The sequence below is a fragment of the Malaclemys terrapin genome, chromosome 6 (assembly GCF_027887155.1).
Source record: "Malaclemys terrapin pileata isolate rMalTer1 chromosome 6, rMalTer1.hap1, whole genome shotgun sequence".
NCBI classification, from domain to species: Eukaryota; Metazoa; Chordata; order Testudines; family Emydidae; genus Malaclemys; species Malaclemys terrapin.
In genome coordinates, this window is record NC_071510.1 from 133180545 (window position 1) to 133197542 (window position 16998).

Genomic DNA, 16998 nt, shown 5'->3' on the forward strand with positions numbered 1-16998 from the left:
CTTGGTGTGCTTCATGGCCATCACAGCCCCCCAAGCTGGGGGGCCCCCAGCGGCAAGGGAAGGCAGCAGGGCTGTGCACAGAGAGGCGGGGGGTGATGCGAGGGTCTGTCAAAGCATGAGCGGTGCGGAGACAGTGGCGAGGGACCGGATATTTCCCCCTTCTAACAAGGCCAGGGCTCGCCCCAGCAAAGGAACAGGCACTGGGTTCAGACACACCAGGGAGTGTTTCTTCCCCCAACGCCCGCCGGCCTGTGGAACTCCAGTGTAACTGGGTTCAAAACCCCCGAAAGTCCCTGCAGGCCAAGTGCCTCACTGGCTATTAGCCAGGATGTCCGGGATGCAGCCCCCTGCTCCGGGTGGCCCTAGGCCTCTGGCTACCAGAAGCTGGGAGTGGATGACAGGGGAGGATACTCAAAATTGCCCCGGTCTGTTCCTTGCCTCTGGGGCACTCGGCCCCTGTTGGCAGACGGGATAGGGGCCGGGGGCATGGGGCTGGTGGAGCGCATGATCAGTGGGGCAGAAGTGAGCTGAAGGGGGGAAATCTTTCCACTTATTTTCATTCTTGGACGTTTTGGGGGGGATGTCCTGCCAGCGCTGCACCTGTACCCGGGCTGTCGCAATCTGCACTTGCTGGTTTCCCAGCTCTTTGCCCGCTGTTGGGGTTCCTTGGCGCCCGGAGAGGGGAGCTGTCCCTGGGGGCTGCACCGAAGAAGACGCTGCCCTGCCCACGTGCCCCCCACCTGGAGAGGCTGTGGTGGGCTCAGGAAATTCTGTGATGTTCATTGCGGGGGAGTTACTGGCAGTGCAGGTACCACCGGCCCCCCTCCATGTGCAGCCCAGAGGGGCTGGGTCCTACCTGGCTTCCCACAGCCCTGCAGGCCTCTCGGGGGCGTCCAGACACGGCCCGGCAGCATCTGCTGTGGCCCCAGGGTGCCCCTGCCTCCTGCACACCCCGCTCTGGGCCCCACCCTGCCAGGGTGATTGCTGTCACCTCTGCCACCCTGGGACTGGCCCAGTGAGCTCCACGGCGCCCCGCTGGAGACACCCAGCACCCAGGGCCGCACGGTGACACCGGCTCTGGGGATGCACAACCGGGGGTGGAGACACGACAAACTCCCTGGGGCACACGCCCAGCAGGTCAGACCCAAAGGGCTGCGGCATGCGGCACTGCCCCTCTCCCCCCCACGAGCTGCCCCCGAGACCCAGGGAGACGTGAACACGGCCCCGAAACCTTCGGTTTGACACGGAATGGCAACCAGCCCGAGCCTGCGCGTGTGCCCTGCACCAACGTGTGCACACACAGGAACGTGTGCGCGTGCATCTGTGCACCATGTACACACACACATTCCCCAGGCACCAACGTGTGCACACGTACCACACACAGGCACCAACGTGTGCACACACACGAATGTGTGCACGTGCATCTGTGCACCATGTCCACACATACACACACACGTACGTCCCCGCTGGCTTCATGGGAGGGACGGAACCGTCACGGGCACCAGCTGGGAAACTGAGGCACGGCCCCGGCCCCTCCCCCCACCGACCCGGGTCCGGAAGGCGGGACACGGGTCCTTTAAGGGCCGAGGAGTGGCAGAGGCAGCGGCCAATGGGGAGTAAGCCCCGCCCCGCGGGCCGGCCGGGCCAATGGGCGGCGGGGGCGGGCTCAGCATGGCGGCCGCGGCGCTGCGCGGGGCTCGGGGCTTGGCCCGGGGCTGGGGGCAGGTACCGCGCGGGACCCGGACTCCTGGGTCCCGTCCCGGCTGCGGGGTAGATGGGGGGAGGGGCTGGGAGCCGGACTCCTGGGTCCCGTCCCGGCTGCGGGGTAGATAGGGGGAGGGGCTGGGAGCCGGACTCCTGGGTCCCGTCCCGGCTGCGGGGTAGATGGGGGGAGGGGCTGGGAGCCGGACTCCTGGGTCCCGTCCCGGCTGCGGGTAGATGGGGGGAGGGGCTGGGAGCCGGACTCCTGGGTCCCGTCCCGGCTGCGGGTAGATAGGGGGAGGGGCTGGGAGCCGGACTCCTGGGTCCCGTCCCGGCTGCGGGGTAGATGGGGGAGGGGCTGGGAGCCGGACTCCTGGGTCCCGTCCCGGCTGCGGGGTAGATGGGGGGAAGGGCTGGGAGCCGGACTCCTGGGTCCCGTCCCGGCTGTGGGGTAGATGGGGGGGCTGGGAGCCCAGTACCTGGGGCGATGGCCTCGCACCCCCAGCCCTGCACCTCCTGGTGACCGTGGGAGCAGCGAGCCGGCGAAGGCGCCGCTCCGAACCCGCGGCTCCGGGGGCAGGGCTCAGCTCCGGCGCTGCCGTGTGGACGCTCCCCGCAGCGAGGGAAGGGGGTTCTCCGGCCGCGCCGCGACCCCCCTGCGAGGGGCAGCAGGTCGCTGGGTGCAGGAGCTCTTTCCCCACCGGGCTGCGTCTGCGCGGGGATGGGGTACCCGAGGGCAGGGCTGAGCCCCCAGCGATGGCCCTGGGCTGTGTGACGCTGGGGGGCTGCTGCTCGCCACTCCCCCAGCTCCGGCACAGCAGCGCCTGCAGCTCCGCGCCCCTCCGGGCCTGCCTGGGGCAGCTGGCGAGCGCCAGTGTGGCACGGCCCTTTGCTCTCCCGCAGCCTGTTAGGTTTGGCCTGGGCAGGACGTGCCTTCGGCTCCGTGCCACTCGCCGAGCTGGGCCCCGCCGTGCTCCCACCCCGCTCCCAGCTCAGTGCGGAGCAGCTCCCGGCCCGGATCCTGGGGTTTGTGCTGCTGGCCTCAGCCCCGTCTTGCTAGCCGTGGGGTGGCCCGAGCAGGGTGGGAGGTGGGGGGCTGGGCCCTCCACAGCTGTGTCTGTGGGGCTGCGCTGTTCCTGGGGCGGGGGTGCGCAGGGCAGGGGTACACCTGGCAGTGCCCCGGCCCCTGAGCTGATGCCCCTCCACCCCAGAGATGCTACGTGGCTGCCGGGGGGCAGGACGGGGAGGTGCAGAAGGCTCAGCGGGCGGCCGAGGCCAGTGAGGAGCCAGGCCAGCGACCCCCAACCATCTTCGGCAAGATCATCGACCGCACCATCCGGGCCGACATCCTCTACGAAGACGACAAGGTGACCCCCTGCGCCTCATTCAGGAACGTCCTGTGCTGCCCTGCAGCCGGGCCTGCCCCCCGCTGAGCTGGGGGCCACGCTGCTCCCTGCCCTGGGCACGCCTTGCTGAGGCCTTGCCCGCTTGGCTCCCAGCATGCCGGGTGGGGCTGAGGGGAGGATGCCGTGACCTGGGGCTGGGAGATCAGCTCCCTCGGAGTCCTTGGGCCGGGAAGGCCAGGTCCTGGGGTGAGGCGGGGCAGGCCTAGGTCTCTGCCATAGGATCATAGAAGATCAGGGTTGGCAGGTACCTCAGGAGGTATCTAGTCCAACCCCCTGCTCAAAGCAGGACCTAATCCCAACTAAATCATCCCAGCCAGGGCTTTGTCAAGCCTGACCTTAAAAACCTCTAAGGGTGGAGATTCCACCACCTCCCTAGGTAACCCATTCCAGTGCTTCACCACCCTCCTAGTGATAAAGTTTTTCCTAATATCCAATCTAAACCTCCCCCACCGCAACTTGAGACCATTACTCCTTGTTCTGTCATCAGGTACCACTGAGAACAGTCTAGATCCATCCTCTTTGGAACCCCCCTTCAGGTAGTTGAAAGCAGCTATCAAATCCCCCCCTCATTCTTCTCTTCTGCAGACTAAACAATCCCAGTTCCCTCAGCCTCTCCTCATAACTCATGTGCTCCAGCCCCCTAATCATTTTTGTTGCCCTCCGCTGGACTCTTTCCAATTTTTCCACATCCTTCTTGTAGTGTGGGGCCCAAAACTGGACACAGTACTCCAGATGAGGCCTCACCAATGTCGAATAGAGGGGAATGATCACGTCCCTCGATCTGCTGGCAATGCCCCTACTTATACAGCCCAGAATGCCGTTAGCCTTCTTGGCAACAAGGGCACGCTGTTGACTCATATCCAGCTTCTCGTCCACCGTAACCCCTAGGTCCTTTTCTGCGGAACTGCTACCTAGCTATTCGGTCCCTAGTCTGTAGCAGTGCATGGGATTCTTCCGTCCTAAGTGCAGGACTCTGCACTTGTCCTTGTTGAACCTCATCAGGTTTCTTTTGGCCCAATCCTCTAATTTGTCTAGGTCGCTCTGAATGCACACGGGGCTCTGAGCCCTGCCCTGCTCCTGGGGCAGCACCCGCCGGCCCCTTCACAGCTCGGCTCCTGGCTAGGGCAGCGGGACTCCAGCTGGGCCCTCCCCTTTGCTGGGAACAGGCTGCCAGGGGTAGCGGAAGTCAGCTTGGCTGGGCTGGGTGATGGCTGAGGGGTGAGTGCCCCCCTGCCTCCCAGAGCCCCCCGAACTCGCCCGTGTGCGCCCCCCCCAGAGCTCCCTGGCCCAGCCCCCTTGCGTCCCTGCAGCCCTGGGTTTAGTTTCACAGTGCAGAGGGCAAACGCTCTGGCACTTGGCATGGGCCCCAACCCAGTGGGGTGTGGAGCAGGGCTGGGGGTGATGTGACCCCTGGAGGCATTGTGGGGAGGGGGAGGGCTATGAGCTGCAGGGGGAGGGGACAGTGGGGGGCGGGGAGGGGCAGTGACCCTGCAGTCCCAGCCCTGGCCGAGCTGGTGCTTGCCCCCCAGTGGGCGGTGGGTGCCCCTGGCAGCAGTGCTCACGCTGCTCTCCCCGCAGTGCCTCGCCTTCCGGGACGTGGCCCCGCAGGCCCCCGTGCATTTCCTGGTGATCCCCAAGCACCCCATCCCCAGGCTGAGCCTTGTGGCCACGGGGGACGCAGAGGTGAGCAGAGCGACTGGACAGGACCCTTCCCCGAGGTGCCTCTGTCCCGGCTGGGGTGGGGCGGAGAGCGCAGCCCAGGGAACAGCGAGGGTCATGGGGAGCCGAGTGCTGGGCACAGGAAGGGGGCTGGACAGCCCCATGTGCTGTCTGGAGAGGGTGCTGGCACCAGAACCACGGGGCAGGAGGGCGTTGGCTCCAGCCCTGGTACGGACTGGCTCTGACCTTGGGGTGCCCCCTGCCTGGCTGTCAGTGAGGCCCTGGGGTCCCCCGGGGCTGGGTGTGAAGGTGGGTGCTCTGGGGGAGGTTCAGGGGTGCGTCGCTCTAGGCCCTTGGGGAGGGGTTCTGAGGGTGCTGCCCTGGGTGCCCATTTCCCCCCTCAACCTGCCCCTCTGCTCACGCCCAGCTCCTGGGGCACCTGCTGGTGGTGGCCAGTCAGACGGCGAAGGTGGAGGGGCTGGTGGATGGCTACCGAGTGGGTGAGTTGCTGGGACCCCCTGCACTGGGGAGCGCCCGGCTGCCTGCCCTGCCCTAGGGGTTTCCCTGGCGCTCGCCAGCATCGCCCGCTGCCAGCCCAGCTGTGACCCTGCCCCAGACGTGTGAGAGCCACTGGTGCCCCCCAGCACTTCCCTGCGTTGCTGCCCTGGAGCGTCATCTCCCCATCGCGCCCATGGGCTGGGGCCCTGCATGCGCCACCCATGGCCTCAGCACGTGTTGTACCCCCCACCGCTGCCCTAGCACCCTGCTCTGGGTGGAGGGGGCCGGCCTGCCCACAGGGGGCTGGCCCCACCCCACTCACCCGGCCCATAGGGGGCCAGCCCTGTCCTGCCTTCTCACCATGCCACGCCTGTAGGGGACCGGACACCGCCCCACCCACCAGCCCCCATGCCACACCTGTAGGGGGATGGCCCTGCCCCACTCGCCCCAGCCCACTTGCCCCACCCTGCCTGCAGGGGCCGGCCCCACCCTCGTGCCACCCCACGTGCCCTGCCCCGCCCCACTCGCCCTGCCCATGGGACCAGCTGTGCCCCACTCGCCCCGCCTGCAGGGCCTGGCACACTCACCCCGTTTCTCTGCCTTTCAGTGATCAACGACGGGAAGCGGGGGTCTCAGTCCGTCTACCACCTGCACTTGCACGTGCTGGGCGGGCGTCAGATGGGCTGGCCCCCAGGCTGAGCTGCAGCGACAGACGCAGCGCCAGCCCCGCTGGGCAAACCAACTCCTCAATTAAAGCGCTGTGAGAGAGCCTGTGTGACTGCTCGCCCATCTGTCCCGGTGCCCGTCCCCCGGCTGTCTGGGGCTCACACTGGGCAGGGGGGTCGGCCTCCCGCCCCGCAGGAAGAGGCTGCGCTGGGGGAGGGGAGCACACGATGCCCAGGGCAGAGGAATGGGGGGATCGTGTGATGCCCAGGGATGGGGCGTGTGATGCCCGACGGGGGAGCGTGTGATACGTGGGCTGTGGCTGCCTGTCCATCCTAGTCTGTCCAGGCTCTGGTCCTGCAGTGTCTGGGCACCTCGCCAGGGCAGGAAGCCACATGAATCATAGACTATCAGGGTTGGAAGGGACCTCAGGAGGTATCTAGTCCAACCCCCTGTTCAAAGCAGGACCAATCCCCAGACAGGTTTTTGCCCCAGATCCCTTGATCAAGCCTCAAGGATTGAACTCACCACCCTGGGTGTAGCAGGCCAATGCTCAAACCACTGAGCTCTCCCTCCCCCCACGTGGCTGCAGTGTGTTCTGGCCCCGGGTGGAGGATGCACCAGGAGGCTCAAACCCCTGAGCTCTCCCTCCCCCCACATGGCTGCAGTGTGTTCTGGCCCCGGGTGGAGGCTGCACCAGGAGGCTCAAACCCCTGAGCTCTCCCTCCCCCCACGTGGCTGCAGTGTGTTTTGGCCCCGGGTGGAGGATGCACCAGGAGGCTCGCGGGTTGGGGGGTTTGGTTCAGTTGGTGCCTTCGCTCCCCATTCCTGTCCTCTTGTGCGGCCGTGCCGTGTTCCCCACGTGCTCTGTGCAAGGGGAGCTGTCACAGGGAGTGCAGGATAGCGGTGGAGAACCGTGACCCCTCCTCTTCCAGCCTCCGTAGGCTGCCCGACTGCCTGTCCTCACAGGGCGAGCCCAGACCCTAAATGACTTACATCGTCGACACTAACAGTCCTCCTGCAGCTATCCCATAATGCCCCATTCCCTGCGACAGTGACCGCTCTGGGTACAGTTTTGCACTCCACCACCCAAGGGTCAGAAACCAGAAGCCCCCCTCCCCCTCACATTTAAAACCTGTGTTTTTCATCTGTCTTTTCCTGGTTGGCTGCCTTGAGAGCACCCCCAGCAGCTCCCCCATGAGTGCACCTGACCACGCCGGCTCCATGCACGGATGCGCCTGCCTGGAGCAGACAGGAAGTGTTGCTCTCCAGGCCCTGTGGGGAGTAGAGGCTGAGCGAGCTCAGCCATTGACCAGCCATAGCGATGTGGGCGTCCAGGGGCACGTTGCACTGGGGCTGCAGGCAAAGGGGTCTGAGCGGGATCAGCGTGGAAGCAAAGGAGCGCAGGTGTCTAGGGGTGGCTGCCTCATTCTTCCTCTGTGGCAGGACACGTGCCCACGCCGCTCTGCAGTCAGTTCAGCTGGCACCATTGCGGCAAGCAGGCGTGACGGGGGGTTCACGGCTCTGTGTCAGCAGCTCATCGGGCCCAACATACTCACTGCACCTAACACAGTGGGGTTCTGAGAGGCATGTCAGATCCCAGTATATGTGATGTGTGTGGGGTGTGTACAAAGGGTTATAGGCGTGTCTTTGGCAAGCCATGCACCAGCCCGGTCTGCCTGAGACAAAGGAATGTCTGAGCAGCCTGGCCGTCCGGCAGAGACAAGGGAGGTACATTTACATGTAAGGTAAGCCAAGCAGGGGAGAAGACAGCACGGCAGCTGCCCCAGCAGGAGAGAGGGATTTTGTCTGGTTTTATATAGCAAAGACAACGTTTTGGAGGGCTACTGGCCACCGCAGGGAGAGAGTTGTGGGGAGATTGGGGGTTAGGAGGTGGTAGTGTCCCTGCAAACAGTAACTGGGTGCTGGAAGTTGGGGTGACCTGCAGGCTTGTGTGTGGCTGTTGGGGGCCAGCTGTGAGCACAGCAGCGTAGCACTGAAGGCCCCAGAGCGGCAGGGCAGGCAGTGACAGCCCCTCCCTGGCCTGGATTGAGCCCCAAACGTCACAACAGCCGGGGGCATACGGGGCCCAGGCAGCTTCGGGACGCCAGCTGGAGCTGTGCCTTTGTGCCCCTCAGGCTGTGGACAATAGCGCCCGTGTGTAGTGCCATTGCCGTTTGCGGGGTGCGCTCTGGGGCGAGACGGGCTGGTACAAAACAGGGCTGTGTGTGCCGTCTGTCCCCCCAGTGCTGCCAATCTCTGCGCTTTGCTCTGTGCGTTGCTGGGGGTCACAGCAGTGGGGCAGGAGACAATGACCCTGCACGCTCACATGACAACGGCCCCCGCGGTGGATTTTCCAGCTCCACGATGAGCTGGGAGCTAGCCGGGGTCGCAGGCTCCCACGGGGCAATCCCCGCTGCATTGCCAATGCAGCTCGTTCTGCTGTCCCTGGGCTGTGGTGAGCGCGGCACACAGTTCCGGGACTGGGGCCTTTCACAGCCACCGCTCCTCATCCCACGCCTGCACTGCGATGTGATCCCAGCAGTCGGTGCCTGTTTCTTGGGCTCCACCCTCTGCAGCTGCTCTGGGAACACCACCAAGCTCGAATTGTTTTTGCTGTCTCTGTCATCAAACGGCCCTCGAAGAAATCCGAGAGAGTCGTGCGGCCTGTGTTTGCAACGTTCCCGGGAAAAGTGCAGAACTCTGCAGGCTCCATGCTTCTGTCGCAGCTGGCAGGGACTGAAAAGCACCCCGTGGATTGGTGGGATTTTTAAAAAACGATGGGAAATAGATTGCATTATGGGATGGAGAAAGTTGCATGCTGGGAACTTGAGCGTAGCTCCCAGAGGGCCTTAGGTGAGTCATTACTGCCCCATTGCACTGGGTGGTGGCAAGTGGCACCCTGCAATGGCTGCCCATGGTGCACTGCACGTCACACTGACACAGACACTCCTGGTGAGTACGCACGGTGCTGGCATGGGAACGCCGGAGCCATCTACAGATGTAGGCAGCTGTGCGCCGACGTATCTTGCATTGACCGCAGAATGTCGTGTAGACGTGGCCGCTGGAAGGTTCCAGGCAAGTGTTCGGTCACCGGGCAAGAGGGCAGCTCTGGGACTTTTGGCCCATAACGATTCATTCCACGAGCAGCAGATTTGAGAACATTTTGATTCCATCTCATCGGCTTGTTTCACCTGCTGTTTCCATCTCTCAGTGTAACCTTTGAGGTCTCCATTGCAGAGTCAGAATTCATAGGAGGTCAAATGCGATACCAGCGGGCAAGGAAGGGTGAGAACCTCATAGCCTCCTTGTGTGTCCAGTTATAGGCATAGACGTGATGGCGAGTTTCTTCTGGCCAGGTTCTCAGTAGAGTTCAGCTCGGCGGGCCTGGGGGGAGCGTGGGGCTGTGCTGGAGGTTTCAATGTGATCATAGAGCCGCAACCTTCTGCATAAATTCTATTCAAACTCTGCCTCTTGGCCATGATGGAGCGTATGGGGGAAGCCAACATCACTGAAGCTCTTGTCTGCCACGTCTTGTCTGACTTGGAGAAACCTAGTGACGCGATACCCTGACTAACGTACCCAGACTCTCCCTTGTGTCTGTTCTGTGAGTGGAGCTCTGGGAACCGCCGAGGTTTCTTTTGCTTGACATGTGTACAGACTCCACTGATATAATGTCCGATGGCCCTTTTCATCTGTGGCCAATAAAACCACCCTCTTGTGCGACTGATTCCCTGCTGGGCCCCTGATCTTCCCCCCCTCCCCACACACACACACCCTACCTCTCTGTCTTTTCTATTGGTCGGGTAAGACCAGTTGATGTTGTAACTTGGGTTTCCTATGAGGTTTTCCATCTATATCCAGAGGCAACTGTGACCTTGCATGCGCCGGGGCCGAGAGCTCCTCGAATGTCTTCTCATGGGCCAGGCTTCAGGGTGCAGTTAATGCCCTTGTCTGCGTTTCCTGCTGCCGAGGGCTGGCAGCAGTAGCCGCTACCAGGATACGGTCCCCACGAACACTGCACCACCGCTGCAGGGCTCACGGGGGCCTCTAACTGCGAGGGGTACGAGGGGGTCCCTGGAGCGCGGATCCCATCCCGGGGGGTTCTGACGCCCCCCTGGCAGGGCGGGGCACTGGGTGGACACTGGCTCTGATCCCCTCTGGCTGTGTGACAATGCGGTTCTGGCGGAACCCAACTGAGAGTGCCAACTCAGGACAAATTGCTCAAACAGGGCAGTTACAGCCCAAGGCTGGGGTTTTTTCCACCTCTAAGGCAAACCAAACCAGCCAGACTAGGAGGACTTCGGTCTCACCTCCTGGCTAACCGCAAGTCTCCAAGCAATCTCCTTAGACACCCCAGTTTCCCAGTATTACCACCAGTGCCACTCGTTATGGGGACAAATGGTTATGAAAACCAATACCCCAGTAAAAGAAAAAGGTTCTCCTGATCCCAAAGGACCAAGCCCCAGACCCAGGTCAATATACAAATCAGATCTTATCCACAAATCACGCTGTTGCCAACCCTTTAGAATCTAAAATCTAAACGTTTATTCATAAAAGGAAAAAGATAGAGATGAGAGTTAGAATTGGTTAAATGGAATCAATTACATACAGTAATGGCAAAGTTCTTGGTTCAGGCTTGCAGCAGCGATGGAATAAACTGCAGGTTTAAATCAAGTCTCTGGGATACATCCCCCGCTGGGATGGGTCCTCAGTCCTTTGTTCAGAGCTTCAGTTTGTAGCAAAGTTCCTCCAGAGGTAAGAAGCAGGATTGAAGACCCAATGGAGATGAGGCATCAGCCTTATATAGTCTTTTCCAGGTGTAAGAACACCTCTTTGTTCTTACTGTGGAAAATTACAGCAAAATGGAGTCTGGAGTCACATGGGCCAGTCCCTGCATACTTTGCTGAGTTACAAGGCGTATCTGCCTTCTCTCAATGGGTCCATTGTATAGCTGATGGTCCTTAATGGGCCATCAAGCAGGCTAGGCAGAGCTAATCTCAGCTTGTCTGGGGTGTCACCCAGAAGCATAGCATCAGTTTGCCATACAGACAGTATAGAGCCAATATTCATAACTTCAACTACAAAGTGATACACACATATAGACAGCATAATCATAACCAGTAAACCATAACCTTGTCCTAGACACCCCATTTGACCCCCTTTACACAAGATCTGGGTGCCACCACAGGACCTTGGTTGCAACAATGATCTATATGGTCCCAGATTATATCAATCACGTCACACCCCCAACGCAAAATTGATGCAGGAAGGGATGTCACAAACATCACTGACTGCATCCCAAGAGCTCTCCACTCTGGACAATGCATCAGCTACAATATTTTCCTTTCCCCTTATGTGGATTATTTCCATTTCATACTCCTGAAGGGCTAAACTCCAACGCAGCAACCTGGAGTTGTTGCCCTTGGCCCTGTGCAGCCAGACCAGAGGGGCTGATCACTCAACACAGTGAATTTTTTATTGTACAAATAGGGCTTAAGTTGCTTGACAGCCCAGACAATGGCATAACATTCCTTTTCAATGGGAGCGTAATTCTGCTCAGTGGGGGACAATTTTTTTACTTAGATACGCCACGGGATGTCTCTTCCCTCCTTCCCCCTCTTGCATCAGCACTGCCCCCAGCCCAATATTGGAAGCGTCTGTACATAATAAAAAAGGCTTTTCAAAATCTGGGCTGGCCAAAACAGGCTCCTTGGCCAAAGCGCTCTTTATGCTTTGAAATCCCTGCTCACAGGCCTCCGTCCACAGCACCCGGTCTGGTTTTTCCTTTTTCGTCAGGTCTGTGATGGGAGCAACAATGTCGCTGAATCCCTGCACAAATCTCCTGTAATAGTTGGCCAGACCAATGAAGGATTGGACCTGCTTTTTAGTTCTAGGGGTTGGCCAGTTTTTAATGGCCTCCACCTTTACAGGCTCTGGGCGCAGTTGCCCATTGCCCACCCTGTGCCCCAGGTAGGTTACCTCAGCAGCTCCCATTCTGCATTTAGAAACCTTAACCGTTGGATTGGCCTCCCTGAGCCGGTGCAGCACAATCCCTATGTGGTTCAGGTGATCTTGCCACGAACTGCTGAATACGGCCAGGTCGTCTATATAGGCCCTCGCAAAAGATTCTAATCCTCGTAGGACTTCATTTATAAGTCTCATGAACGTAGCCCCTGAATTTCGCATCCCAAAGGGCAGCACTTTGAACTCATATAGGCCCGATTCCACTATGAAAGCGGATTTTCCTTGTGCCTCGGCATCTAGGGGTATTTGCCAGTACCCCTTAGTCAGGTCCAGGGTGCTTATAAACCTTGCCCCTCCCAGCGTATCCAGTAGATCCTCTATTCTGGGTGTGGGGTAAGGGTCAGGCTGGGTGATAGCATTTAGCTTCCTGTAATCCACACAAAACCTCATGGTCTTATCCTTTTTTGGCACCATCAGAATGGGAGAGGCCCAGGGGCTCTGGGATCTGGTGATTATTCCCATTGTCAACATGCTCTCCACCTCTTCCTGGATCTGTCTTTGCATTTCTCCCTTGGCCCTGTAAGCTCTGCTAGGGGCTGGGCGGGGACCCACCATCTGAATGGAGTGTGTCATCCTATCTGTGAGCCCTGGCCTGTTGGAGAATGTTCGCTTATGGTGTCTTAATAGCATCAGCAGTTCCTTTCTTTGAGGGGGGGTTAAATCCTCCCCCATCTCAATGCTTTCAAGAGGCGTCTCCTCCTGGCTTTCAGCAACCATGTCAATTAAAGGGGCAGATCCTGCCTCTTCCTCAGCATAACAGATTGTGTTCACATTTACCTCCCTTGCATGGTAGGCCTTCATTCTGTTCACATGCACTGTCTGCACACTTCCCTGGACCTGGGGCTTCCTCACATCATAGGTAACCTCATTAATCCTTTCCACTACCTCCATGGGTCCAGACCAAACATCTTTCATTTTGTTCTTCCTGACAGGATCTAGCACCAATACAATGTCCCCTATTTCAAAAGCTCTCTCTTTAGCATTTCTGTCATACCAGGCTTTCTGCGTATCCTGGCTCTCTTTCAGATTCTGCTCAACCAACTTCATCATCTCCTGCAAGCTCTCCTTGAATTGAGCCACATACTCGGCCACCGGCTGCTCTGCCTCCTCCACATTACCTTCCCACGAGTCACGAACCAAATCTAGGGGCCCCCGGACCTGTCTCCCATAGAGCAGTTCAAAGGGAGCAAACCCTGTAGACTCTTGGGGCACACTCCTGTATGCATATAATAGATACGGCAGCATATCATCCCAGTCATTCTGCATCTATCCACATACATTTTCAACATAGACTTCAGGGTTCCATTGAACCTCTCCACTAGACCATTAGTCTGGGGGTGGTAGGGAGCAGCTTTCAGGTGCTTCACCCCACATAACTCCCACAACTGCTTGAAAACCACAGACATAAAGTTAGACCCACGGTCAGACAATATTTCCTTGGGAAAACCCACTCTGCTAAAAATAGAGAACAAGGCCACTGCCACTGTCTCTGCCTTGACATTAGCCAAGGCTACAGCCTCCGGATATCTGGTAGCAAAATCTACCAACACCAGGATGTATTTCTTCCCATTTCTGGAAGGTTTTGGGAGTGGCCCCGCAATATCCACAGCTACTCTGGCAAAAGCTTCCCCAATAATGGGCAGAGGCTGGAGGGGCACCTTGCTAGGCCCCCTTAACCCCTTACGCTTCTGGCACAGCTCACAGCTCCTGCAGTAATCTCTCACTGACCCCGAAAGGTGAGGCCAGTAGAAATTCTGCTCTAGCCTGTCACACGTTTTGCCTATACCCAGATGTCCTGCAAAGGGACTATCATGAGCCAACTTCAACAAATCATTGCGGTAACTCTCAGGTACCACAAGCTGTTTGCGAGCTGCTGCTTGGGAATTCTTCCTTCCCCTAGGTGGTTCCCTATACAACAGCCCATCCTGCATAAAAAACCTGCCTCTCTCTTCACAGGCCGGGACCTGACTCTGAGCATCATTCCTGGCCCTCTCTAGAGATACATCACTCTGCTGAGCCACAATGAATTCACTCTGGGTTTTGTTTGGATTCAGAATCATCTCTGATATTTCAGACAAACCCTCACCTGATCCATCTTGAGAGGCACTCTCTGTCTGTTTGCTGCCCCCCTCACTGCCATCAGTCAGGGTATCTGCCACAGCCCCAAATTCTTTCTGAGACCTGGTCACTACATTAACTTGGCCAGGCACCCCCAATATGTTATTTCCTACCAAGACATCAGCCGGAATCAAATCCCGGACAGCAGCCTTCACATCCCCTTTAAAGCCATCCCACTCCAGGTGGATTCTAGCCATCGGCAGGTTCACAGAATACTCGGATAACGCCACTACCGTCACATACTCCCCCGGCAGCATGTCCTCCGGCTTCACCAGATGTCCCTTGACTATAGTTACATCCGAGCCAGTGTCTCGCCATCCCGTGCATAACAACATCATTGACCTTTGCCTCCATGATAAACCTCTCACTCCCCTGCCATGCCTCAGTCCTGACATACCTGGTGAGCTTATCACCTCCTCCCAAGCCACTGGAGATGATGGGGTTAACATTAGCTACTGCTGTGCTTGCACCTGAACTTAAGGTGGAGCTGTTGTGGCTTGGTTCAGCCTGAGTGCTCAGGGTAATGGAGTTGGCATTTATCGTGGCATTTGGGGTTGCTGGCTTTGGGCTGCCCTTCAGGGTCGGGCAATCTGGTCTCATGTGGCCCAGCATACCACAGTGATAGCATGTAATCTGTTCTGTCCTGGGATGAGAGTTCCTACCCTCCGGGCCCCCTTGAACTCCTCTAGAAGAGTCAGGGACAGGTTTACTTTTAAATCCCTCCCTCCTCTTGAACTGGGGAGAATGGTGATTAGTTTTCCCCGGGGTTTTACACCCTTCTCGAGTCCTGTTTTGGATATGGGCATCCGCAATCTCTGCTGCCCGTAGGACGGACTCAGGGTCCCTGTCACACACAGCTGCTCTCACATGGTCAGGCACAATATCTAAGAACTGTTCCAAAGTTATTAAATCCAGCAATTTTTCAAAACTCCCATGCGCCTTGGCCCCCACAACCCACTTTTTAACAAAACCCATCAGCTTATGAGCACATTCTACAGAAGTACAATCCTTAGACATTTTAAACTCTCTAAACTTAACTCTGTAAGATTCAGGAGTAACCTTGAATCGCCTTAACACAGAATCTTTAAACAGCCCATAATCCAAGGCTTCTTGTTCCCCCAAGTCATTGAACACCTCCCTGGCTTTTCCAGTCAGTCTGGTCAGCAGGACAGGCATTCGCTGACCCTCAGGGATCTGGTACAGATTGCAGAGGCGTTCAAAGGTAGACAAAAACTCCTCTATGTCCTCAGTATCATTGTAAATGGGACACATCCTTTCCCAGTTTTTCTCATGGCGGGGGGGAAGTGGAGTACCAGGTGGGGATGACTTTCTCCGATCTTCCATTACTTGGAGCTGAAGTCTGGCCGTCTCCTGTTCTGCAGAGAGCAGCTCTAGACGCCCCTTACAAGCTCTCTCTTCTAACTCTGCTATTTTTTGCTTCTCCAGCAATCGAAGATCTGCTAGCTTCTGTTCATGCTCAAATTGCAGTTTACTTGTCACCCTTTGCATCCTAATTTTTTCTGCATCTTCTGTAGCCTCAGGTAAGGGCTGTGCTCTTGCCCCCTGATCACTGGCTATTAACAGATTTCTCAGTTCTTCCTTTGTAGCTTTCTTTCTAAAGCTTATCCTCTTTTCTGAACACAAATTTTCCAGGGCTTTTTTGCCAAGTCCCTCATATGCTCTTTGCTCAGCCATTGCAGCAGCTCTTTAACCAACAAAACTCTCAATCCCAAAATTCAAATTTGGATAGCGTGGGGTTCTGACCCAAAGCTTAATTGACCTGGTTCTGTGGATCCAAGCACGACTACGCCACTGTGACAATGCGGTTCCGGCGGAACCCAACTGAGAGTGCCAATTCAGGGCAGATTGCTTAAACAGGGCAGTTACAGCCCAAGGCTGGGGTTTTTTCCACCTCTAAGGCAAACCAAACCAGCCAGACTAGGAGGACTTCGGTCTCACCTCCTGGCTAACCGCAAGTCTCCAAGCAATCTCCTTAGACACCCCAGTTTCCCAGTATTACCACCAGTGCCACTCATTATGGGGACAAATGGTTATGAAAACCAATACCCCAGTAAAAGAAAAAGGTTCTCCTGATCCCAAAGGACCAAGCCCCAGACCCAGGTCAATATACAAATCAGGTCTTACCCACAAATCACGCTGTTGCCAATCCTTTAGAATCTAGCATCTAAAGGTTTATTCATAAAAGGAAAAAGGTAGAGATGAGAGTTAGAATTGGTTAAATGGAATCAATTCCATACAGTAATGGCAAAGTTCTTGGTTCAGGCTTGCAGCAGCGATGGAATAAACTGCAGGTTCAAATCAAGTCTCTGGAATACATCCCCCGCTGGGATGGGTCCTCAGTCCTTTGTTCAAAGCTTCAGCTTGTAGCAAAGTTCCTCCAGAGGTAAGAAGCAGGATTGAAGACCCGATGGAGATGAGGCATCAGTCTTATATAGTCTTTTCCAGGTGTAAGAACACCTTTGTTCTTACCGTGGAAAATTACAGCAAAATGGAGTCTGGAGTCACATGGGCCAGTCCCTGCATACTTTGCTGAGTTACAAGGCGTATCTGCCTTCTCTCAATGGGCCCATTGTATAGCTGATGGTCCTTAATGGGCCATCAAGCAGGCTAGGCAGAGCTAACACCATGTTGTCTGGGATGTCACCCAGCAGCATAGCCTAAGTTTGAAATACAGACAGTATAGAGCCAATATTCCTAACTTCAACTACAAAAGTGATACACACATATAGACAGCATAATCATAACCAGTAAACCATAACCTTGTCCTAGACACCCCATTTGACCCCCTTTATACAAGATTTGGGTGCCACTACAGGACCTTGGTTGCAACAATGATCTATATGGTCCCAGAGTATATCAATCACGTCACAGGCTGTTCCCATGATCCGGGGGGGGCACCATGGGG

At 57.4% G+C, this 16998-nt stretch overlaps 1 protein-coding gene across 2 annotated transcripts; it reads left to right on the top strand.

Moving 5' to 3' along the window:
* Positions 1–1666: 1666 nt before the first annotated feature.
* On the top strand, positions 1667–6035 carry HINT2 (histidine triad nucleotide binding protein 2). 2 transcript variants are annotated; one of them, XM_054031903.1, is made up of 5 exons: positions 1667–1725; positions 2913–3068; positions 4686–4790; positions 5194–5266; positions 5872–6035. In XM_054031903.1, exons 1-5 carry the CDS (start codon positions 1672–1674, stop codon positions 5961–5963), a joined length of 480 nt encoding a protein of 159 aa, XP_053887878.1. In that variant the 5' UTR covers positions 1667–1671; the 3' UTR covers positions 5964–6035. The 2 variants fall into 2 exon arrangements, with proteins under 2 accessions (XP_053887878.1, XP_053887877.1); XM_054031902.1 differs by lacking the exon at positions 1667–1725 and adding an exon at positions 2068–2727.
* Positions 6036–16998: the final 10963 nt, after the last annotated feature.